We start from the raw sequence: 26,869 nt of genomic DNA, 5'->3' as shown, positions 1-26,869 counted from the left end.
ATGTCTCCGTCCTGCTGCCCGCGGGACAACGATGGTACTAACGTGTTAGAAACTAACTGTACATATAGAAACCTCACCGTAGATGAAGATGGTGATGATGATGATGATGATGTGTGGACTACTTTTTTGTCTAATTTTGCACAGAATGTATAACAGATCTTCACTGTTCCTCCTGATTGTTGGACGAAGTGTTCGTCCTGATTCTGACTTGATGTTTCATATCGGTACACGCCGCCGAAGAATGGTCGTACCGCACGTTTAAAATGTGTTTATCACACCGAGAGGGTACACGGTGACGAAAACGGTGAAGTACATGGTGATACTGCAAAAAGAGGGGGTCTGGTTTTTAGACACCTCGATCTGGAAGCTTTCTGGGAACGGTTGTGAGAATCTGCCGTGAAACTATTTTGAGAGACAGTTAACAAACGTGTGTTAGCGAAGAGGTCCGGAGTTAGAAACTCCTTCAGCTGCACAGCTCCTCCATGATCCCTCCTCGGTGATAAGAGCTGAGACCAGAGGTGCCTAAATTCTTTGATATGAAGGGCCAAAATGTATCTGGATAGAAGGCCTTGGGCCAACAATAGATAAAACGTACGTTTGTAATTTAAATGGAAAGTTTACCAGCACTATGCATTACATTGCCGTTAAACAAGATTACGTACTTTTTAACTTCACAAAATGTACGTTTCGTAGTCATTACTTTAAAATAAGGAGAATAAGCAAGAGCATGTCAAATCCATGGCGACCGAGGAGTCAAGGAGATATCCGATAAGAGACTTAAGAAGCAGCTTAATGGTGCGTTCTTTTTGTCCACCAAAGTCGATCCACGAGTTGTTTTTCGGAGTTACGAACCGGAAGTTACAAAAAGAACGCCCCCGAGGTCGTATATACGACTCGTCAAGTCGTCTGAACTCGCCGAGTTCGTTTCTCGTTTTTCAACACGGATGTGACGTCACACTCGAGCTACTAGTCGCGATTACAAGACAAAAAGAACGCACCATAACATCAGGGCTGAACGTGGACATGGTTTATCTGCCTTACGGCCATTCTTCAGGTGTAAATAGTCACAGAATATTCCTTTAGACGCGAAGATGTCACTCCCCATTACTGTCACTTCCTATCAGATGTGATTAAGCTCCACCTCCACCGTATATCTGTGTCATGTTTTCTCTGCAGCTGCGTTATTAGTTTTAACTTAATGACAAACTCCTTCAACACAACCAGTTAATTTCTCAGCCTCTTATAGAGTATGAATAGAGAGGCCAAGTCCCTCCCCTTCCTGTGTCCACCAATAAGGGACTTTATTCTGGAAAAAATGTGTCCACTAGTGAATGTAAAGAGGCAGTTTAATAGATAATTTTGTAGTGTAAATGTAGATTACACTAGTCATCTACAAATGTCATTTTTTTTTTTTTAAGTTTTTGTCTCTTTTGTTAACGTTTTTGTTGGAATGTTTTGACGTTTTTGTTGCTATTTTGTGTCTAAGCATCATGGGAGTTGTAGTTGATCCTGAGCTGGTTGCGTTGGAGGTTCTGTTTGTTGAATTTTTATTTCAGCCGTCCCAAAACATTTCCATAAAAATGCCAAAACAACCTGCAGACATCTCTGACCGGTAATGTGATCTTCATATCCTCATCCTCAAGTGCAATTAGTGGAAACACACACACGCACACACAGAGACAAACACAGGCACAGACACACACAGAGACACACACACAGAGACACACACAGGCACAGACACACACAGGCACAGACACACACAGAGACACACACACAGAGGCACACACAGGCACAGACACACACACAGGCGCGCGCACACACACAAACATACACACACACACACACCCTCCTGCTTGGGGGTGATGTAATCGGCGTGCTGTTGTGCGGAGCTCCGTGACCTTTGACCTGACTCCTCTCTCTGTTTAACTCTGAGCTTTTATCTTCTCCATGTTGCTGCTCTGCTTTGTTCTGATGATGATTTCTTTATGCAACATTGATTTGGATGAGTTAACCCTTCAGATGGCAGCTCCTCCCCGCCTGTAAAGCTCCTCCACTTTTATTCACTGTACACTGTCGTCTGAACGGTTGCTGTTGCCATAGAAACACAGTGACTTTATCTCCTGTAATGTGTACTGTTGTAAATAGCACTTGATAAAATAACTCAAACTCCTGTCTGATTGGTCCTCAGAGTCTCAGTACACACACACACACACACACACACACACACACACACACACACACAGTACTTATACGGTAGAAGCCAAGCCCTTCTCCACTTCATCTTCTCAATTTTAGATTTCCACAAAAACTGAGTTGTTTCTCTGAAAAATTTGGCGACTATGGTTATTGTTACACTTCATGTGCGTTATTTCAATTCCATCCAATGATAGTAAAGGCTGTGCTATATATCGTGTGCACCATAAGTTAAGTAATTTTTTTATAAGTAGAATTAAACCGTTTGGGATTGCACGAGTTAAATAATTAAATTCTCTGAAAGGAATTGGAAAACTGTGTACATTAATAAACTGTTGATAGCACATCACCAGATTCATCGAAAAGATTAAGAATGTGATTTAAATCTCTTTGGAACCAATTAGGAAAACATAAGGGTTTGTTCCTAATAAGTATGTTACAATTCAACCCAGTCTCAGTTCATGAAATGGTCACGTAATCTATTGATTGTACACGGACACGTTTTATCTCGTTTTTTTCATGATGGTCAGCACGTTTTATTAAATTAATGTATTACAATGGAAAGCATCTTTTCGTTATCACAGCACGACTACGGTAGTGAGTAGTATGAAAAGCCGAAAGTCTGCGCAGGGAGTCTGGTTGCGGTGGTGGATGGGTCAAACAACACAGGACTTTCCCCCAGGAGACAGTTTTTTTTATTTTTTTTTATTGTTCTTTTCTTAAACCCAACCTCCGTAGATGCTTCCTGTTACGTGCTGACCACCATGAAAAAAAACCCGAGATAAACGTGTACGTGTACCAAGGTTATTATAGTTTTGCATTTTCCATTAGTTTTTATTTTTATTTCGTTTTGACTTTTTGTTTTCAAATTCCGTTTAGTTTCAATTAGTTTTTAAAGCGGGTTTGCTAGTTTAGTTTTTATTTTTTGAAAATGCTTTTTTCTGTAATATGAGTTATTTGTTGGGGGCAAGATTCAAAAAGGTCTGAAAAAAGTATTGTGTAATAATAACTCAACAAAAACATGATACAATTTTAGAAATATGTATTCACAATGTATTCAACAATAACAGCAGTACATAAAATGTACAGTACAGGCCAAAAGTTTGGACACACCTTCTCATTCAATGCGTTTCCTTTTTATTTTCATGACTATTTACATTGTAGATTCTCACTGAAGGCATCAAACCTATGAATGAACACATATGGAATTATGTACTTAACAAAAAGTGTGAAATAACTGAAAACATGTCTTATATTTTAGATTCCTCAAAGTAGCCACCCTTTTGCTTTTTTATTAATAAGGGAAATAATTCCACTAATGAACCCTGACAAAGCACACCTGTGAAGGTAAAACCATTTCAGGTGACTACCTCATGAAGCTCATTGAGAGAACACCAAGGGTTTGCAGAGTTATCAAAAAAAGCAAAGGGTGGCTACTTTGAAGAATCTAAAATATAAGACATGTTTTCAGTTATTTCACACTTTTAGTACATAATTCCATATGTGTTCATTCATAGTTTTGATGCCTTCAGTGAGAATCTACAATGTAAATAGTCATGAAAATAAAGAAACACATTGAATGAGGTGTATCCAAATACAGTATCTCACAAAAATGAGTACACCCCTCACATTTTAGTAAATATTTCATTATATCTTAAGATATAAGAAATTACACTTTGCTACAATGTAAAGTATTAAGTGTACAGCTTGTAGAACAGTGTAAATGTGCTGTCCCCTCAAAATAACTCAACACACAGACAATGTCTAAACCGCTGGCAACAAAAGTCAGTACACCCCTCTGTTCCCATAATTCCCATAGAGGCAGGCAGATTTTTATTTTTCAAGGACAGTTATTTCATGGATCCAGGATACTATGCATCCTGATAAAGTTCCCTTGGCCTTTGGAATTAAAGTAGCCCCCCACATCATCACATACCCTTCACCATACCCCCACATCATCACATACCCTTCGCCATACCTATTGGCATGGGGTACTTTCCATAAAATCATCTCTCAATGCAAATCAAACCAGCTATTAGGCTAACTGACATAAAACCATGCCAATCTCTATGTATGGTGAGGGTACGTGATGATGTAGGGGTATGGTGAAGGGTATGTGATTATGTGGGGGGTATGGTGAAGGGTATGTGATGATGTGGGGGTATGGTGAAGGGTATGTGATGATGTGGGGGTAGGGTGAAGGGTATGTGATGATGTGGGGGTATGGTGAAGGGTATGTGATGATGTGGGGGTATGGTGAAGGGTATGTGATGATGTGGGGGCGATTTTAATTCCAAAGGCCAAGGGAACTTTATCAGGATGCATAGTATCCTGGATCCATGAAATAACTGGCCTTTAAAAATCATTGAGTTATTTTGAGGGGACAGCACATTTACACTGTTATACAAGCTGTACACGTAATACTTTACATTGTAGCAAAGTGTAATTTCTTCAGTGTTGTCCCATTAAAAGATATAATTAAATATTTACTAAAATGTGAGGGGTGTACTCACTTTTGTGAGATACTGTATGTAAACAGTCTACACAAGTTGTCTCTGTCATGCTGCCTGGACCTGTACCCATACATCCATGCCCTGTAACGTTACCGGGGATAGCTTCTGTTTCAGGGGAAGGGGGCTTTGTCTTCTCCTTGCCCTGTCACTGCTTGTTAAAGTAAGCTAGGTTAGCCTCGTTGTGCGCGCTTCTCAAATGTACTTTCAATTTCGTGGGATTTTTCCCTTAATTGTCCACATATTTTACCACCTTCCACTGTGAGGCACTTGCTTTTATCTGACACAGTCATAATCAAATAGGACTCTGCCGCTTTCTTACGACTTCCGGCACCGCTATGATGCCAGGCGAGGGGCACGGACGTGTTGTGTTCAATTTGACGTGGAATGTCGGAATTTCTGGGTTCCCAGTCGGAAACTATATGTCTACGGCGTAGACTGAATAAAACAGGTCTATAGTCAGAAATGTCAACTCTGAAAGATATAACGTTATTTGCTCTGTGAAAGACATTGACAAATAATAAAACTAAGGACATTTACTCGATAATTTTACTTCATTTTAGTTAGTTTTGCAAACAGACATTACAGTTGTAATACTGCTTTTTTTTGCCATACAGCATCATTTTGTGATTAATTACATCCCATTTTTTATCACAGTAATACAACAGAGACCTTATCTATTTTGAAAGTTCAAATCGATACCAGCTTGACGTTACTACAATGTGCTAACGTTGATGCTAGCTAAAGCTTTGTGGGTAACATTATGAGGTTAAAACATCGTTCAACACGCTAATAAAGTTATTTTTAGTATGACTGTTTCGACCACAGCTAACAGGACTGAGCTAACCCACGAATAACTTCACTAGTAACGTTAACGTTAGCTGTATAGATAGACTATTAATCTAATGCTAATTTAGCCAAAGTAGCACACCCTGGTCTGTCTGCCTCACTCCCCCAGCGCAGAGAGACTCCGTCGGGATGACAGCTGACAACAGCCCCGGGACATATAGCTAGCTAGTTACCGTTAGCCCCCAGTTGTATTAGCTGTCTTTACGGTTAGCTAAATTAACCCGACAAAAGGTGGGTTAAGCACCAAAATGAAAAGTTAAGATTACTGAAAAGTGAAGGGGAGATCATTCTGGGCAGCTGGGAGATGTTCTGCTGCTGCACAACAGGCATCGATCGTCCTGCCTCGCTATCGCGGAGATTCCCCCGACAATCCCCACCCACACCCGTCTCTCAGCCTCGTTTAGTAGCTAGCTAGAGTTACAACAAACCCCGTCCGCCCCGGTGTTGAAACCATGAAAAGGTGACATTGATATGTAAAATATTTTGTGTTTTAGCTGCTGGCTACTGTTAGCTTGCTGGCTCACTAGCTAACTGGTCAGCTACAAATAAAAATCTAATCAAGAAAAATGTAATTATGTTGGGGAAACTGCAGCTATTTTATTACAATAACATGAATAAACTTGAATGGGTAAACTCGTCCGTGAACTGATGCATTCTAACCGGCAGCGAAGGTGTTGTTTAACACTAAAAACTCCCATAATTCCACGCAACTTCCCAACGTCATCAAAAATCCACAGACACAGTGTATTGTGTTAGTGAATTATTGTATTTTGGAAATTGGTGTTAGAGTTTAGATTTTAATGTGTGATTTTGAGCTAACTAACTGTTCTGCCAATTGTGTGTTGGTGTTTGGTGCCTTAAGAGTTTAGGAAAGTTGTTAAAAGTATTGAAAGAATTGTCATAGCAATCGTAAAAAACTGTAATTTGGAACTGCATCACTATGAGCTGGCACTCCTCCAACAGGAACTAGTGTTGAATCTTAATCAGGACCCTCTACAGTGATAGTAGGTGTAGACCGAATTCTCAGCAATCATTTGGTGCGACAGTGGCGAGAACAAACTTCTGACGTCTAAATTCCTGCATTCAGATATATTAGTATGCATGAATTTAAGTTTCAAAATGTTGTAGGTTTCCCCAGAATGAAGCTGTAGCTCGGCGCTCTTCTAAATCTCCTTGTCTTAATCCACATTAAAAAATCCAGGGAACAGCTCACCTGTGTCAGAGATTTCTCTCCAGGCGGAGAGTGACCCTCTTCTTCATCAACTCTTCTTCATCATCTCTTTGGACTGTTTGAAGAAACTGTAAGTTGCTGTTTGATACTTTAACAACACGTTAGTCTTTGGTCTCTTCAGGGTTAGTTTCTGGCTCTGTAATGTTAAATATAATGTTTCTACTTCACTTCTTATTTCCTGAGAAAGTTTGGACGACTCTTGTGTTGAAGATAAATCTACATGTTGGTGATTTACTGGAATCAAGCAGCTAAGCTTTATTTCCTTTCTCCAGCAGAGTAAAGTAAGACACAAGGTGTGTGTGTGTGTGTGTGTGTGTGTGTGTGTGTGTGTGTGTGTGTGTGTGTGTGTGTGTGTGTGTGTGTGTGTGTGTGTGAGAGAGAGAGAGAGACACAACACAACTCTAATGTTTCTGCTCAAAGGTTCAAGGTTCGGCTTTATTGTCATTATACCACACAATTGTCCAATGAAATGTAATTATTTACAGCTGCTCTGATCAAGATAAGTTACCAGCCGGCCTGCCTCTGTGGACTTTGGTCTAAAATATTGGAAAAAAGTAAAAAGTTGTCAAAGAATATTCCAAATAGGCGACAAAAACTCAGAAAAAAGCAACAAAAACATAGAAAAAAAGCAGCAAAAATTTCTGAAAACGTGACAAAAACCTTGAAAAAAGGAACAAAAATTTTAAAAAGCCTCCCATAAATCCTGCTTATGTGTACATAGTTTTCTCTCCATGTTAGTTATCTGGACATTAGGGCTCAACCACCCACAATCTAATTGTGATTTTTCTGTCAAGTTGGTCTTTGGTCTTTGGTCTCTTCAGGGTTAGGTTCTGGCTCTGTAATGTTAAATATAATGTTTCCACTTCACTTCTTATTTCCTGAGAACGTGTGAAGGACTCTTGTGGGTAACACTTTACAATAAGGTACACAAAAAAATAGGTAGTTAATGATTAGTTACTGTTTTTGAAAGGGTAGTTACCCTTTTTCAGAAGGGTAGTTACCCTTTTTGAAAAGGGTAGTTACCCTTTTTGAAAAGAGTAGTTACCCTTTTTGAAAAGGGTAGTTACCCTTTTTGAAAAGAGTAGTTACCCTTTTTCAGAAGGGTAGTTACCCTTTTTGAAAAGGGTAGTTACCAGGGTACAGTGGCGAGAACAAACTTCTGACGTCTAAATCCGTGCATTCAGATGTATTAGTATGCATGAATTTAAGTTACAAAATATTGTAGGTTTCCCCAGAATGAAGCCATAGCTTGACGCTCTTCTAAATCTCCTTGTCGTAATCCACACAAAAAAATCCACAGGACCACACAATGCTGAAGTTGGCTTCCGATTCACAGCTTCCGATTCGGCACTTAAGGGGAAATTTAAGGGGAACTTAAAACTGTCTGATTCAGCAGGGAAACATAACTTACATTGCTGAGTTACTGAACCTCTGTTTCTTTAACTCCTTACTGTACTGAAAGAGTGTTAGTCATTAAGGTACATTATTAATTATGTCTAAAACACACTTTTAGATTTGTGAAAGTTTTATTGTCCTTATAACAATACGATAAAGGGAGATTTGACTGTTTAGGCTAAATATTCTTAAAAACACAGTTTCAAATTTATGAAAACTATATTATTTTTGAATGAGAAGGTGTGTCCAAACTTTTGGCCTGTACTGTATATTTGTAAAAATGCGTGCATGCGTGTGCGTAACCATCATTGTGTTGGAGAAAATTACGTTTTTAATTCCCATGGCCAATCAGTGAAAAGCACTAGTAACCTCCATAGACGTGTGGAAAGTCCCTTGTGTTGCATTCACAGGACAAAGGAAGAACAAACACACACTGACAACAAAAAATCCGAAACTTTCTGTAAGATGGCCTCTAGTTATTTCCTTTCTCCTGCTGACAGAAAAGAAACCTTTGTTTTCACTACCGTAAAGTCAGACACAACAGGACACTACTGTTTCCTCTGGGACCTTTCAGAATAGAATGTAGAGACCTAAATACCTCTGGTACTGTTGTAGTGATGTGTAGGAGGAAGTGAAGTGTCTCAATGTCCTGAATTTTTATGAACAGGACAGGAATGTTCTGCAAAGAGAACATTAGACCTGGAGTTTCCAATGTTCCTGCTCTCCCAGAAAGATAATGAATGACAGAGCAGAAATCTTTCCGTGAAGAGCTTCAGACTTTATTTTCTGCTTGATAGCTTCTAGTTTCTCCAGCAGCTTCTGTTTCTGGAGATTAAAAAGTGGTCTTCCTCTCTTTCTAACAGGACTCATCAGAGACCTGACCCTGCTGAACCTGAACCTGAACCCAGCTGTGTGTCCGTGAAGAGTATCTGGTCCATGGAGCCACCACTACTTTAAAAAAAGTAGTAAGAGAGAGGAGAATAGAAATGGAGGAGAGGCTACTTAAATTGGAGGAGAGAGGATTAATGGAGAGACTTGAATGGCAGAAGGAGCGAATTGCAATGGAAACGGAAATTGAAATGTTAAGAAGACTGAGGTGAGTTGTGAACATCCAGCAAACTGAAACGAGTCTCACTGGATGTAACTACGTCCCGTCTGGGTTGTTTTGTGTCATGTCAGTCCCATGCATACTCCTTCAAATAAAGTGTTGTATTGTATAATTGTGGAAAGTAATGCTTGTAGTGGATGACTCAAATGAGAATATTTTTGCAAAATAATTACCTGTCTCACTCAAAATATCAATTCAAAATATTATATTTAGATTTTTTTAAATTCTGTTTTCAAAGGATATTTGTATTGAGTTTGGACAGAAAGTAAAGCATTATTGGCATTTCATTGGTAATAATTAGGCCTACAGATAATATTAATATTATATTTTATGCACGGAGTCTTTACCTGAACATGTGACCCTGATTATTATGTGATTTTCTATCAGGACCCAGCAGAGACCAGAGTCTCTTGAACCTGAACCTGAACCTGAACCCAGCGGTGTGTCCTTTAAGAGCGACCGGTCAAAACAACGGTATATTAGTTTTAAAGGAGAGCAACCCTCTGCTGAAAAGAGGTAAGCTGTTAATATTATTATAATATTGCTGAATCTTGTTGTAATTTTTTTGTATCCAGAGAAGTTTTTTGAGTTTATTTTTCACTTCTTTCTTCTTCACATTCATTTTCTCACATCTGAAAGTTGTCCAGTTAAACCAGTCTTCAACTCTCAACTTTAGGTAAATATTGGATCTGGTTTGGTCCAATATATTCTCTGGTGTTTTAGCTTTTTAACCCAGTTTTTTGTGTAGTTTATTGAACTTCTTTGTGTTAATCTTGTTTTAGATGCTGCTTGTATCTCCAGCTGTTTTTGTGTCTGAATAATAAAAGTGAATTTCTATCCCTGTTGGTCTTACTCTCTGTGTAACTGGATCCATCAAAGACCAGATTCTACTGAACCGGAACCCAGCTTTGTGTCCTTTAAGAGTGACTGGTCACATCATCACTATATTAATTTTAAAGGAGAACAACACTCTGCTGACAAAAGGTAAGCCGTTAATATTATAATATTACTGAATCATGTTTTAACTTTTATGTATCCAGAGAAATTTAGAAATGTATCTTTCATCTCCACATATATTTATCTTTTCACATATGAAAGCTTTCCAGTAAGAACACTCTTCAACTTTAGATCTCAATTTAATATTGGACCTGGTTTGGTCCAATATTATCTGGTGTTTTAGCCCCATTAAAAAGTATTTTTAATCTCCCATAGCAATAGGGAAGGCTAAAAATGATGAATGGCAAAATTCTTCCCAAATATTCTTCTCCAACTGGGAATACCAGGGGGATGGTTGGGATGTATGCGCCTCAGTTTGCCCCTTTTAGGGTAACTTCCTCTGCACATCCCCCCCTGGAGATTCAGAGACCCTTGTTAAGTGTATGTGTCACATGGGTCGGGACACTATTTGCCATGAGAAGACTTCTGCCATTTGAGTCTGGACACCTAAGGTCAAGTTTCAGTGAGTGGGTTCATGACCAGATTTTTTCCCCCTGAAGTCTCCTGAACCAAATTGGTCAAATGCAAAATTCTTCCCAAATGTTGGATGCAGGTTTCCAGTTGGATGTCAAATCAGAAGTCAATAACGGGAAGTAAAAAAAAAGGGAACCACCATCCAACAGTATCCTCAGTCCAGGTCAGCAGTTCTCCTCGACTACAGCCATCTAAGCTCTGATTTCCCCTCCTGAGTCTGCTGATGGTTTGCCAAAATCGTTTTCAGGCCAACTGACGGGTTTTCACTGTTGACTCCCTAAAACTTCTTCTACCTACAAATGTTTGCTTCCATGACCACATAAGCTGCAGATCTCCTAACATCATGATACCAGTCTGCCGCTTCAGGAGTCCTTTAGACCAACCATGTTGTAACCCTTCTTTACTTAGTTTACATAGTTCTATCTGTTGATTCACAGTGGGGTCAGCAGTACCACCAACACGTTCATGTCAGGGGAAACCATCTGACTCAATGTTATAATCAACACTTTAAGTCACAGGAAATTACCTTGTTATGTTATGTCTCTGTGTGGACAGACATGATGTGAGCTAATTCTTCCTGATTCCTCCACAGAGTGGACCAGGAGAGCTCAGAGGTTCCCAGTGGTCAGTCTGCCCAGCAGCATCAAACACACCTGGACTCCATAATTATGGTCTGTACATGTACAACAACTACTTTTACATCTATTCTGTTCACAATCATCTCAATGCTGCACTTTTTAGACCTGTGGATTGTCAATCTGTACAACATGCATCTGATGTTTGCTTCCATGATTTCAGTTTGATTGTGTCAATCATATAATGTTCTGTTTCAGCTGCTGGAGGAGAACATCAGCACTTTTGTGAAGGACGAGCTGAAGAAGATCCAGAAGATTCTGAGTCCAGATTACCCAGAATGCTCAGAGAGACAAAGGGAGGATGAGGATGAAGAGCAAAGGAGGAGCAGAGAGGCATTTCTGAAGATCACACTGCACTTCTTGAGGAGAATGAAGAAGGAGGAGCTGGCTGACCGTCTGCAGAGCAGTAAGAGTATTTCTCTAAAGATTTAAGATGCTGGACTAATGGGATGTTTACTAATGTTTCCATAGACGGACCAAAATATGTTCCTGTTTTCTTTATGAAATTACTTCATGAGCTTTTTGATTATGTTTTCATTCAGGAAGTTTTGTTGGAGTTTGTAAACGTAAACTCAAATCTAACCTAAACAAGAAGTTCCAGTGCGTGTTTGAGGGGATTGCTAAAGCAGGAAACCCAACCCTTCTGAATCAGATGTTCACACAGATCTACATCATGGAGGGAGGGACTGCAGAGGTCAATGATGAACATGAGGTCAGGCAGATTGAAACAGCATCCAGGAAACCAGACAGACCAGAAACAATAATCAGATGTGAAGACATCTTTAAAGCCCCACCTGGAAGAGATGAACCAATCAGAACAGTGATGACAAAGGGAGTGGCTGGCATCGGGAAAACAGTCCTAACACAGAAGTTCACTCTGGACTGGGCAGAAGACAAAGCCAACCAGGACATCCAGTTCATATTTCCATTCACTTTCAGAGAGCTGAACGTGCTGAAAGAGAAAAGGTACAGCTTGGTGGAACTTGTTCATCGCTTCTTCAGTGAAATCACAGAAGCAGGAATCTGCAGGTTTGAAGAGTTCCAGGTTGTGTTCATCTTTGACGGTCTGGATGAGTGTCGACTTCCTCTGGACTTCCGCAACACTGAGATCCTGACTGATGTTACAGAGTCCGCATCAGTGGGTGTGCTGCTGACAAACCTTATCAGGGGGAATCTGCTTCCCTCTGCTTTCCTCTGGATAACTACACGGCCTGCAGCAGCCAATCAGATCCCTGCTGATTGTGTTGACATGGTGACAGAGGTCAGAGGGTTCACTGACCAACAGAAGGAGGAGTACTTCAGTAAGAGATACACAGACGGGGAGCAGGCAAGCAGAATCATCTCCCACATCAAGACATCACGAAGCCTCCACATCATGTGCCACATCCCAGTCTTCTGCTGGATAACTGCTACAGTTCTGGAGGACGTGTTGAAGACCAGAGGGGGAGGAGAGCTGCCAAAGACCCTGACTGAGATGTACATCCACTTCCTGGTGGTTCAGTCCAAACTGAAGAACATCAAATACGGTGGAGGAGCTGGGACCGATTCAAACTGGAATAAAGAGACAAAGAAGATGATTGAGTCTCTGGGGAAACTGGCTTTTGAGCAGCTGCAGAAAGGCAACCTGATCTTCTATGAATCAGACCTGAAAGATTGTGGCATTGATATCACAGCAGCCTCAGTGTACTCAGGAGTGTTCACACAGATCTTTAAAGAGGAGAGAGGACTGTACCAGGACAAGGTGTTCTGCTTCGTCCATCTAAGTGTTCAGGAGGTTCTAGCTGCTCTTCATGTCCATCTGACATTCATCAACTCTGGAGTCAACCTGCTGTCAGATTTACAAACATCATCGAAGTGGTCTAAAGTGTTCGGAGACAAATCAACACGTTTCTATCAGAGTGCTGTGGACAAGGCCTTACAGAGTCCAAATGGACACCTGGACTTGTTCCTCCGCTTCCTCCTGGGTCTTTCACTGCAGTCCAATCAGAATCTCCTACGAGGCCTGATGACACAGACAGGAAGTAGCTCAGAGACCAATCAGGAAACAGTTGAGTACATCAAGAAGAAGTTCAGTGAGAATCTGTCTGCAGAGAGAAGCATCAATCTGTTCCACTGTCTGAATGAACTGAATGATGGGTCTCTAGTGGAGGAGATACAATGGTTTTTGAGCTTAGGAAGTCTCTCCACAGATAATCTGTCTACTGCTCAGTGGTCAGCTCTGGTCTTCATCTTACTGTCATCAGAAGAAGATCTGGACGTGTTTGACCTGAAGAAATACTCTGCTTCAGAGGAGGCTCTTCTGAGGCTGCTGCCAGTGGTCAAAGCCTCCAACAAAGCTCTGTAAGTCTGATTTATTCATCAATAAATACTCTGCTATATTTCAACAGGAGTTAAATATAAATAACTTGTTTCCTTCCTGTTGTCTCTCTAGAATTAGTGGCTGTAACTTATCAGAGAGAAGCTGTGAAGCTTTGTCCTTAGTTCTCACCTCCCAGTCCTCTAGTCTGAGAGAGCTGGACATGAGTAACAACGACCTGCAGGATTCAGGAGTGAAGCTGATCTCTGATGGACTGAAGAGTCCACACTGCACACTGGAGACTTTCAGGTCAGGATTCATTAACCCATTCAACTGATGACCATTTAAAATCTGACTAACTTTACTTGATGAAAAATGCTGCTTTGTGTCTTCTGATTCGATAAACTTGGGCAGTAGTAATTATTTATATAATTATTAATTTCTAGACTCAGAGTTACTTTCCATGAAGATTTTCCATTGTTTACTTTTGTTGTTAAATAATTAAATAGAACAGTTGATTTTAAAGGTGGATTCTAAATCTGGACCAAAATGTATCTGGACAACCAACAAAAGTAACACATGGCTCCACATGTTGCAGAGTGTTCCTGTGTGTTGTTCTGTGTTTTTGCAGTCTGTCAGGCTGTCTGATCTCAGAGGAAGGCTGTACTTCTCTGGTCTCAGCTCTGAGCTCCAATCCCTCCCATCTGAGAGAGCTGGACCTGAGCTACAATCATCCAGGATACTCAGGGGTGAAGCTACTGTCAGCGGGACTGGAGGATCCTTTCTGGAGACTAAACACTCTCAGGTACAAAGACTGACGAACAAAATGGAGATATTTGTGTAGGAAGTTTTAAAGGAGAACATCTCCAGGAACTAAAATGATAACTCCTGTTGTTCATAATTGATGTAGTTTGGACACATCTCTGTATGTTAAAGGAACTGTCCGTGGTTTGAAGAAACGCAACAGACAGGTCCAGGACAGGTTTAGCCTAGCTTTGCACAAAGCAGTGTGCTTTCTACGCTGTGAGAAGGGTGTGGATGAAGCATTGGTCTTTCAGCAGATTCGTTACCTAGATGTTTAAAATGTCTTTTGCCGGTGCTGCATGGCTCATGTGATTGATCAGAGACGTACACTGACCATATTAGTTAATTATTAGTTCCTTTTGTGCTGGGAGACTACCGACTCTGAGTTCAAAAAGTCCCTCAAAATGCTCTTTCCTAGTCCCTGTGCTGCAAACACAATATATGTGTGTGTGAGAGTGATGTAATGTTCATGTTTCGCTACAGAGAAATGTCCACTGTTGCACCAAATGCTTGCTCTTGGGGGAATTGTTGGGTCTCTGTAAATAATAGTGTGTCAGTGGTGCTGGCAGCCGTAATCCTGTATGCACTGTGCGTACATTTTTTTTCTTAGAGACACTCATCTAATGATAACAATGTGTAAATGTGCACATAGTCTGTACTGCTTTCTGCTATGTTCACTTATATTTTCCTCATTATGTGTATGTTATTTCACCCACAAGCCATCCGCTATTAATCAGAATATTCATTGTTATGACTCGATCTGTAGATCACAGGCCTTTTCTGCTGGCCAAGAGATTGTCAGAATCAGAAATTTATATTTTTATAATCATTTCTAATATATATATATATATATATATATATATATATATATATATATATATATATATTTATTAATTTCATATGTAGTTTATATATTGTATATTGTATTTTTTTGTGAAATGATTTTACTAGCTATTACTGCTTGCTTTAGGTGTTTAGGTGTGATTTGTGTTTAGTTGTTAAAGATTTGAGCAGTGAATAGTATAATTTATATTTGAAAAATTCATAAATAAATTAATAAAACAAACCGATTATTTTTAGGCTAAAAGACACAGGTGATCGTATTCGGCCAAAGGGTGCAGCACACATTGAACACTTGACCTTACTTCCGCAGTAACGTTTTTACACAGAAGAAGACCTCAATATATGGAGCCGTTAGGATTAGAAAAGTGAGTCTAACGCTAGCAATGGATAGTTTTTACTCACTCCCTAAACGTCAAGGTGTGGAGACTTTATCAAAACCTGTAATTGAGACTGAGAGATATGGTGAACTTGTCACCAACTGGGACGAAGAAAAGCAGCCGGAGGAAGATGAGCTGACCACGGCTGTGATTGCTGCTGAGGATGCTTAGTGTCACCCTGCTGTAAATGACATTAGACCAGGGGATCGCACAGCCAGGCCACAGTGGGTGAGTCCGCTGATAGGGATCCATGCAAGAACTTTACTCTTATCTCTATCTCGTAGAAGAAATCTGAATAAATAGATCACCGAATCTGTTTTTTTTAGCCTAGAAAACATGTTCGCCCTCAGTTGCTTAATTAGATAGCTCCATCTCCATTAATACCAGAGCACCACAAGGGTGTGTGCTTAGCCCACTGCTGTACTCACTGTACACGTATGACTGTGCAGCCGTGCACAGCTCCATCTCCATCATAAAATTTGCAGATGATACAGTAGTGCTGGGGTCCATCTCCAATAATATTGAGAGGGCCTACAGGGAGGAGGTACAGAGTCTGGCATTATGGTGCCAGACTAACTGCCTCCAACTTAACATCAGCAAAAAAAGGAGCTTGTAGTGGATTTCAGAAGGGGTCAGCACTCCTATGCACCCCTCAACATCAACGGGGTTCCAGTAGAGCGTATGTGCTGTTTTAAATATCTGGGTGTCACCATTTCTGAGGACCTTACTTGGTCTGCTCACACCCAGACTACAGCCAGGAAAGCTAATCAGCACCTGTACCATCTAAGGCAGCTGAGGGAGTTTGGAGCCCCCCCAGCAATTTTAAGATCTTTTTACTCTGCCACTGTAGAGAGTATCCTGATGCAGAGTATGGCAGCGTGGTATAGCAGTAGCTGTGAGGACTGCTGAAATCAGGCAAGCAATTCAGGAGCATTATGGCAAATACGGAAAGATTCAGGAGGAGTTTTTAGCCACAAGCTGTTAGTCTCCTGAATCAAAACATGACAAACTGCTCAACGCACCTTGCACTTTAAGCCCTGGATCTACTTTAGTGAGCACTTTAGTAGTACAAGGTTTTATTCAGGGTTTTATTCACTGCTTGTTGTAAGTGTATGACTATGCATGTGACAAATAAACTTGAAACTTGAAAACTTGAAACTATATACAGTAGGTACGGAAAGTATTCAGACCCCTTTACATTTTTTACTGCAGCCTGTTTCATTGCAGCCATTTGCTAAAATGAAAGAAGTTTATTTTATTTCTCATTAATGTACACTCAGCACCCGATCTTGACAGAAAAAAAAAGAAATGTAGAAATATTTTACAAATTTATTAAAAAAGAAAAACTGAAATATCACATGATCATAAGTATTCAGACCCTTTGCTCAGAATTGAGTAGAAGCATCCTTTTGAGCTATTACAGCCATGAGTTTTCTTGGGAATGATGCAACAAGTTTTTCACACCTGGATTTGGGGATCCTCTGCCATTCTTCTTTGCAGATCCTCTCCAGTTCCGTCAGGTTGGATGGTGAACGTTGGTGGACAGCCATTTTCAGGTGTCTCCAGAGATGCTCAATTGGGTTTAGGTCAGGGCTCTGGCTGGGCCAGTCAAGAATGGTCACAGACAAGGCCGGTTCTAGCCCTTTGGTTGCCCTAGGCGAGATTGAGTTTTGCGCCCACCCCCCCAGTCTCACATTGCCAGATCTCCACAGCGCTGTGTCAGCGATAGAGTAGCAATGTATGTTCATTTTAGTTTCTAGCTTCCATGTAAAATAGATGGCACCAACATTTGGTCTAATCATAACTGGTCTGGCAACCCAAAGGCCAGTGTTTTGTTTCCAGATTTGTGTGCATGGTGACTTATAACGGGGAGGTCTGGGGGTCAACCCCATGAAAATTTTGAGCATTAAATACTTCATTTCCTGCATTCTGGTGAATTTTTATACACTTTTTTTTTTTACCTTTTTCTGAATCAATTTATGCTGGAAATATCTTTATCTAAAAGGGAAACAGAGATTACAATCCGTATATAAAAACATAATGGAATATTTTGCAGTAAGGCTCTCAGGCATTCTGTATTGCTTTCATCTGTTTATTTGGATCGATGTTTCTAATTATATCTGAGTCCCTAGGCATCATTTCCCTCTTTTGCTTCTTTTGTTGAGGAAGTAACCACCTTAAATGTGCATATGAAGATTATTCACCTGAATATTACATGAATTCATTTTAATGAATTAATAAACCACTCGACTGTAATATTTCAGATGTGTTTGAGCAAGATTTCTGCTCATGTTCAAAACTTTGTGCACATTCAAAATACAGTATATCTCATCTGTGTTCTCTGAGGTTTGGAGGAGTCGTGATATTGTGAGAGAAATAAAGTGATAATACAATAGACTATTACAAGAATAAAGTCACTAAATTTCACCATAGTCTGCTGTGCATTACGTGATTGTTCTGCTGATACGGTAGATGTCAGACCTCCTGACAGACATAGAGCCCTGTTTGAGACGCTGGTCTGTGAATGAGACAGTTTAGGGAAGTGGCTGTACGCTGCTCTACATCGGAGGTGGAAACACAAAACTACGCAGAAATAGGGACACATCTGCCACAGCATGCCCACAGCAGAGCGCGTCCATTATAAACCTGAAGCTGCACAGACCGAGGAAGGTGCGCTGCAGCAGCTCCGTGTCAGTGCTGCTGTTCGTCTCTATTTTTACAGCGAGAGTGGACACTAAGCAACGCACAGGTCTGCTTCAGAGCTCCGTGTATTTGAGTTTGACCCGTAGACTGGAAACGTCGCGTAATGAAAGGTTGACGAGTAAACGTGTGGCTGAGGGGGCGCCCTAGGATGATCATGTTTTATAAACACGTTTTATTTCGCTTGTCGTTCTAGTTCTATTATTAATGGGAAGTAGACCTAAGGTCGACACGGCGCCCCCAACACTTTTGACGCCCTAGGCAATCGCCGGCCCTGGTCACAGAGTTGTTCCGAAGCCACTCCTTTGTTATTTTAGCTGTGTGCTTCGGGTCATTGTCTTGTTGGAAGGTGAACTTTCGGCCCAGTCTGAGGTCCTGAGCACTCTGGATGAGGTTTTCTTCCAGGATATCTCTGTACTTGGCCAAATTTATCTTTTCTTTAATTGCAACCAGTTGTCCTGTCCCTGCAGCTGAAAAACACCCCCATAGCATGATGCTGCCACCACCATGTTTCACTGTTGGGATTGTATTGGGCAGGTGATGAGCAGTGCCTGATTTTTCTCCACACATACCGCTTAGAATTAACGCCAAAAAGTTCAATCTTGGTCTCATCAGACCAGAGAATCTCATTTTTCATAGTCTGGGAGTCCTTCATGTGTTTTTTGGCAAACTCTATGCAGGCTTTCATATGTCTTGCACTAAGGAGAGGCTTCCGTCGGGCCACTCTGCAATAAAGCCCCGACTGGTGGAGGGCTGCAGTGATAGTTGGCTTTGCGGAACTTTCTCCCATCTCCCTACTGCATCTCTGGAGCTCAGCCACAGTGATCTTTGGGTTCTTCTTTACCTCTCTCACCAAGGCTCTTCTCCCACGATTGCTCAGTTTGGCGTGACAGCCAGGTCTAAGAGTTCTGGTCATCCCAAACTTCTTCCATTTAAGGATTATGGAGGCCACTGTGCTCTTAGGAACCTTGAGTACTGCAGAAATTCTTTTGTAACCTTGGCCAGATCTGTGCCTTGCCACAATTCTGTCTCTGAGCTGCTTGGGCAGTTCCTTCGTCCTCATGATTCTCATTTGCTCTGACTTGCACTGTGAGCTGTAAGGTCTTATATAGACAGGTGTGTGCCTTTCCTAATCAAGTCCAATCAGTTTAATTAAACACAGCAGGACTCCAATGAAGGAGTAGAAACATCTCAAGGAGGATCAGAATAAATGGACAGCATGTGAGTTAAATATGAGTGTCACAGCAAAGGGTCTGAATACTTAAGACCATGTGATATTTCAGTTTTTATTTTTTAATTTACATTTTTGTCTGTCAAGATGGGGTGCTGAGTGTACATTAATGAGAAATAAAATGAACTTTTTTGATTTTAGCAAATGGCTGCAATGAAACAAAAAGTGAAAAATTTAAAGGGGTGTGAATACTTGCCGTACCCACTGTATTAAGTCACTACAGCTATGACTACATTACTTTGACCATATGTGCAAGTGCGAAAACTGTGTGAGGATACATGGGCGTGTGTGTTTATGTCAACGGTGAGGGGTGGCATGGTGGCAGCGGCGGGGTTGTGTGCTGCTGGTGCTGCATGTTCTCATACAAAACCTTGAGGTTTATGAAACCTCTAACGGGAAAGTGATAGTGGAAGATGAGTTTTTAAACTTTATTTCTATTAAAATGAAAACACTTTCACAGGATGAAATTGTTTTGTTAGCCTCAAACAATTTCTCCTCTGATTGGATTGAACATTCCAAGAGACTTCTGTTTGAACTATGCCCAACAACGCAACGCAATGTCAAGCATAAAGGCGCTCAGAAGGACGTTAACAACATCAAGGTCTGCTTGAAATTGCATAATGAGCGCGGTGAAAACATTCCCAGATTTGTTTCACACTTCCTGGATGAACTTCCACCTGTTGGATTTGGCAACATGGATGGCTCGGCGCTACTCGGCAGGATGGAACGATTGAGCCGGGAAATTTCTACTCTAAGTGGAGCTCTGGAAGTTTGAGTGAAAACCTGGGGGCGGCTACTGCGGCTCTGGATTGCTGGATGACTGATATTGAGGAGATCTATAGATTCCCTGGCCGGGCTGGTGCTGTGTCAGGATCTCAGGAGAGAGAAACCCAGGGGTCAGCTGGTCTTGCCCAGCAGTCACCAGGAGAGGCTTTGCACCCCCAACCTCTGTCCCCAGCATGGAATATTGTCCTGAAGGAAGGGAAGCGTAAGCCTCAGAAGCCCCTAAAAGTGGCCCTGCACCCAAATTCTGGTGGCACGCAGACCCGTTTAAAGCGAGAGCATAGGAAAATGGGAATAGTTGGTACTGGCACAGTACGTAACATTCCAGTGATTAAAACCCAGTTGGTGAGTATTTTTGACACTAGATTTCCCCCTGATCTTGATTTGGTCACTATGTGTGATTGAGAAACTGTACAGATCTGTGACGTGTCGGAAGATTGACTCTACCCACAACCGATTCAGTTTGTTTCATGTTACTGCTGAATGTAACGAAGTTGATGAAATGTACAATCCACAACTTTGGCCGGCGGGGATCTATGCTATTTTGAGGCTCGCAGTCATTTTTTATTGTATGTATTTTAACTTGTATTTGTCTGCCTTTTGCTATGTTTTGTATTGTGCTATGGACCGTTTTTTTTGTGTCCTGAATAAAGAATATGATATGATGATATGTGTGTGCTTGGCTATGTGTGGTGTATTTGACCTGCTTTACTCTTCTGAGCCAATATATGAGAGCTACAGTGATGATTGTTTGAACACGGCTTGTTGGCTGGTATTTGAAATATGTTTGGTGGGCTAATCAGAGTTCTATAGTGCTGTTGTTTCGGCAACTTTAAATCAATCTCTCTAGTTCGCTTGCTTAGTAAACCACGGCGGAGGTGGGTGGGCATCTGCGCCAGTTGTAAAGTTAGCCTATTTGTGTCAAGGGAAACTAAAAATGTCACAGCACCCTCACTGAAACGTCCAGCAACCCCAAAGCTCCAGTAAAAGAACATCTCTGGCACCGCCACTGAGTGTCAGTGGCCACTGTGCCTTTGTGTGTGCATGGTGACATGTGTTAAGCCCCCGCTGCTTGGCTGGAATTTGTGGGGAGGCCTGTTGATCGCTGATTGTGTTATTTGTAATTGTGATTGCTTCCTGGTCACCGTGTGAGTAAATATGACCGGTTGTTGTGGGTTTGTTTTGGTTTCTTCGGTAATTCCATTCATTTTGACTATATGTGATGCAGCATCCTGTCATACTGCGTGAAAGTGATGGCTTCAGTCAGAGTGTGTTCATGTCTCTGCAGTAGTGTATTAGGTGTCTCTAGGTCTTGAGCCTTGTGTTAAATCACGTTATTCCACACGGTAATGTCCTAGTGTCATGGTGAGGTTATTCAAAGGTGATTTAACTGCTGTAGGATAGTACTGAAGGCCCAGGTGTAAAATACACGGCAGCCACTGCCATAGATAAACTGCTGGATGCTATGGACGCTGCTATTGCTGAACCCACGGATCAAGCATGTTGTTTGTATTATATGTGTTTACATAGACATGAAAACCCTATGAGTGACCGAGGAAGAGATAGAGTGACCCTGCCCAGAGGAAGCCCGGGGCCCCAGTCTGGAGTCAGGCCCAGATGGAGGGCTCGTAGGTGAGCGTCTGGTGGCCGGGTTTGCCACGGAACCCGGCTGGGCACAGCCCGAAAAAGCTATGTGGCACCTATCTCTCGATCCCTTGGGCCCACCACCTGTGGGAGGAACCGCTGGGGTCGGGTGCGCTGCCACATGGGTGGCAGTGAATGTCAGGGGCCTCGACGGACCAGAACCCGGCGGCAGACGCTGGCTCTGGGGACATGGAATGTCACCTCTTTGTGGGGGAAGGACCCGGAACTGGTGCGGGAGGTGGAGTGCTACTGGTTAGATATGGTGAGCCTTAACTCTATGCACAGTCTCGGTTCTGGAACCATACTCCTGGATAGAGGTTTGACTCTTCTCTTCTCCGGAGTTGCCCAAGGTGTGAGGCACCGGGTGGGTGTGGGGATACTCACAAGCCCCCGGCTGAGCACTGCTACGGTGGAGTTTACCCCGGTGGACAAGAGAGTGGCCTCCCTAAGCCTGCGGGTTGTGGGGTGGAAAACTATGACTGTTGTTTGTGCATATGCACCAAACAGGAGTTCGGAGTATTCGGCCTTCTTGGAGATCTTGAGTGGAGTCCTGCATGGGGCTCCAGTGGGGGACTCCATACTTCTGCTGGGGGACTTCAACACGCACGTGGGCAATGATGGAGACACATGGAGAGGCGTGATTGGGAGGAACGGTCTCCCTGATCTAAACCCGAGTGGTTGTTTGTTGTTGGACTTCTGTGCTAGTCATGGATTGTCTATAACAAACACCATGTTTGAACATAGGGATGCTCATAAGTGTACTTGGTACCAGTGCACCCTAGGCCAAAGGTCAATGATCGTTTTTTAAATCGTTTCAACATCGGGGGAAGACAGGGGCGGAGCTGGCAACCGATCACCATCTGGTGGTGAGTTGGGTCAGGGGGTGGGGGAAGACTCTGGACAGACCCGGTAAGCCCAAACGGGTAGTGCGGGTAAATTGCGAGCATCTGGAGGAGACCCCTGTCCGACAGACTTTCAACTCACACCTCCGGTGGAGCTTTTTGTGCATCCCTTTGGAGGCTGGGGGCATTGAACCCAAGTGGACAATGTTCAAAGTTTCCATTGCTGAAGCTGCGGTGGGGAGCTGTGGTCTTAGGGTCTTAGGTGCCTCAACGGGCGGTAACACCATGGTGGACACCGGTGGTCAGGGAAGCCATCCGACTGAAGAAGGAGTCTTTCCAGTATATGTTATCCCAGGGGACTCCGGAGGCAGTTGCAGGGTACCGAAGGGCTGCAGCCTCTGCCGTGAAAGAGGCAAAGCAGTGGGTGTGGGAGAAGTTTGGAGAAGACATGGAGAAGGACTTTCAGTCGGCACCAAAGTGCTTCTGGAAAACTGTTCACCACCTCAGGAGGGGGAAGCGGGGAACCATCCAAGCTGTGTACAGTAAGGATGGGACACTGTTGACCTCAACTGAGGAGGTAATAGGGCGGTGGAAGGAGCACTTTGAGGAACTCCTGAATCTGACTAATACACCCTCTATGTTAGAGGCAGAGCTGGAGGATGATGGGGGATTGTTGTCAATTTCCCAGGCAGAAGTCACTGAGGTAGTCAAACAACTCCACAGTGGCAAAGCCCCTGGGATTGATGAGATCCGTCCAGAAAGGCTCAAGGCTCTGGGTGTGGAGGAGCTGTCGCCTCTTCAACATTGCGTGGAAGTCTGGGACAGTGCCAAAGGAGTGGCAGAACGGGGTGGTGCTTCCCCTTTTCAAAAATGGGGACCAGAGGGTGTGTGCCAATTACAGGGGTATCACACTTCTCAGCCTCCCTGGTAAAGTCTACTCCAAGGTGCTGGAAAGGAGGGTTCGGCCGATAGTCAAACCTCAGATTGAAGAGGAACAATGTGGATTGCGTCCTGGTCGTGGAACAATGGACCAGATCTTCACTCTGGCAAGGATCCTGGAGGGAGCCTGGGAGTATGCCCATCCGGTCTACGTGTTTCATGGATTTGGAGAAGGCGTATGACCGGGTCCCACGGGAGATACTGTGGGCGGTGCTGCAGAGTATGGGGTCTCTTCTTAGGGCCATTTAATCTCTGTACGACCAAAGCGAGAGCTGTGTCTGGGTTTTCGGCAGTAAGTCGGACTCGTTTCAGGTGAGGGTTGGCCTCCGCCAGGGCTGCACTTTGTCACCAATCCTGTTTGTAATATTTATGGGCAGGATATCAAGGCGTAGTTGGGGTGGGGAGGGGTTGCAGTTCGGTGGGCTGGGGATGTCATCGCTGCTCTTTGCAGATGATGTGGTCCTGATGGCATCATCGGCTTGTGACCTTCAGCACTCACTGGATCGATTCGCAGCCGAGTGTGAAGCGGTTGGGATGAGGATCAGCACCTCTAAATCTCAGGCCATGGTTCTGAGCAGGAAACCGATGGAGTGCTTACTTCAGGTAGGGAATGAGTCCTTACTCCAAGTGAAGGAGTTCAAATACCTTGGGGTCTTGAGGGGATGAATATTCCAGTTTTGAGGATTATCCTGTTTTTGATCATATTCAGGATATGATGTTTAGGCTACGTGGCACACAGAGAAATCAGGTTATTCACATCTCTGTACATGCTCAACTCGCTCTCTCTTTATTTTTTAATTTAACCTCTCTCCTTATCTCTCTCTTTCTACCTGCCTCTCTTTCTCTCTGTCTCTTTCTCTCTCTCTCTCCAAATATTTTTTTATTGCAAGCACAAATTATTGTCATACTGTCTGTTTCAGCTAGGTCTCATATGTCTCTGTGTTTCTCTCTTCAGAGGAAGAAGTTCCCAGACTCCCTTTAAAGTCCAGCTGTTTCTCCAGTTGTTAATTCAGGGCGGCGTCATAAACCTTGTAAAACGTCTAATTCATGAATTCATAATTGGCCAAACGTATAGGCAGACGCTGTTATTTATACTCTATAGCATATCTCATTAATTTCCCTCTGTAGCGCTTTTCATGCAGCTGTGGTTGAATAGCACAGCGTTCATATAGCAGCCTATAGATGAGTTTATCAGGAACTAGAGACATCCTATAAAACAACAAGCTGTAGTTTCAGTAATATTCTCCTGCCCTGTTCATTAAGATATGATAAAGTACGCTAGGAACACACTCTTATAAACGTCAAATAGCCTATTATAAGAACAGCTGATTTTTGGAGCAGTAAACAGCTTTAGAGAAGGATGGTTGTTGTGCATACTATGAAATAAAATCCTGACTTAGACCTCCTCTATCTGGAAAGTGTCCTGAGATAACTTCTGTTATGATTGGACACTTTAAAGGAAATTAAACTGAATTACATATTTTAATTGATTGACAGTCCAAATATGAATATAAAATGAGTGAATTCCAACCCTACATTTGATCAGAATGAAGCTGTGTGTGAGAGAGTGATGTAATGCCCCCCCCTCCTTTCAGGGTGGAGCCTGCTGGAGTCAGATGGTTGACACCAGGTCTGAGGAAGTGTAAGTCTGTTTTCCATTTCATTCATCAAACTGTGAAATCACTCATTCAACCCTCTGATGTCATCATCAAAGTGCTGATTGGTTAATAACTGCAGCTGTGTTGTGTCTCGTTATCTCCGTCAGATTCCTGTGAACTCACACTCGACACAAACACAGTGAACAGAAACCTCAAACTGTCTGACAACAGGAAGGTGACACGTGTGGAGGAGTATCAGCCATATCCTGATCATCCAGAGAGGTTTGACTACTGGCCTCAGCTGCTGTGTAGAGATGGTCTGACTGGTCGCTGTTACTGGGAGGTTGAGAGGAGAGGAGAGGTTAATATAGCAGTGAGTTACAGAGGAATGAGGAGGAGAGGACAGAGTGATGACTGTGTGTTTGGAGGTAATGATCAGTCCTGGAGTCTGAACTGCTCTGATGGTCGTTACTCTGTCTGGCACAATAACAGAGAAACATCCATCTCCTCCTCCTCTGTCTCTGGTAGAGTAGCAGTGTATGTGGACTGTCCAGCTGGCTCTCTGTCCTTTTACAGAGTGTCCTCTGACTCACTGATCCACCTCCACACCTTAAACACCACATTCACTCAACCTCTTTATCCTGGGTTCTGGCTCAGGTCTCCTGGTTCCTCAGTGTCTCTGTGTCATGTGTAGGACTGAGAGTCTCCTCCTGTTTCTCACTGCTGATCAGTTCAGTCTCTACAGGATCACACTTACAGAAATATTTCACGTTATTGTTATAAATGAATGAATGAACTTTGTATAAAATAATTCAGAATGATCGAAAAAGATTCCTGGTGAACATTGTAAACTTGTTCCACTTCCAGCCCTTTAAAGATGGAAGCTGTGATCATGAAATTGTAGAAATGCCGTTGACTTGTGTCATGTTTTGTTTTGAATTCTGTCTCCTTTCACAATAAAAGCATAAAGTTACTGTGAGAATGTTTGTGGTCTTTCTGTTTAACTTTTACACAAGATAAGATGTCTCGGTGTCCCAGAGGTCTTCCAGGTGGAGCTGCAGCGTGAGAAACCCTCCAATCAGAGCAGTCCAGTACGTAAGTCTTTCACGTTATCATCTTCATATTGTGTTGTCTTCAGGGAGCAGAGAGTCTGTCTGTTTTCTCTCCACGTTAGTTATCTGCTCAGCCAGCTGTTGTAACTTCAGACTGGGGAGGGGGGGTTTCATATTTTAGGAAACATGTTCAGCAGATGTTTCTATTCCCCGTCCCTTTCTTCCTTTCTCTTTCACTTTGTGCCCTGCTGAGTTTTTTTTAAACCTGCTAAATGCCTTTTTAAAAATGTTTTTTTAATACCTGAAGGACTAGGCGAAAGAAAATCCACCTTTAAGATGGAACTGCTGTTTCCAACGTTACGGTAGTTA

General features: G+C 42.4%; 1 protein-coding gene across 1 annotated transcript; it reads left to right on the top strand.

Moving 5' to 3' along the window:
• Positions 1-26,142, top strand: LOC114552963 (protein NLRC3-like). Its single transcript, XM_028574058.1, has 8 exons — positions 1-34; positions 9,674-9,802; positions 11,705-11,803; positions 11,949-13,731; positions 13,823-13,996; positions 14,319-14,492; positions 25,446-25,492; positions 25,616-26,142. The coding sequence occupies exons 1-8, from the start codon at positions 1-3 to the stop codon at positions 26,140-26,142; spliced, it is 2,967 nt and encodes a 988-aa protein (XP_028429859.1).
• Positions 26,143-26,869: the final 727 nt, after the last annotated feature.

Source organism: Perca flavescens, chromosome 3, assembly GCF_004354835.1.
Source record: "Perca flavescens isolate YP-PL-M2 chromosome 3, PFLA_1.0, whole genome shotgun sequence".
Lineage (NCBI taxonomy): Eukaryota > Metazoa > Chordata > Actinopteri > Perciformes > Percidae > Perca > Perca flavescens.
This window is presented reverse-complemented; position numbering and strand designations above follow the sequence as displayed.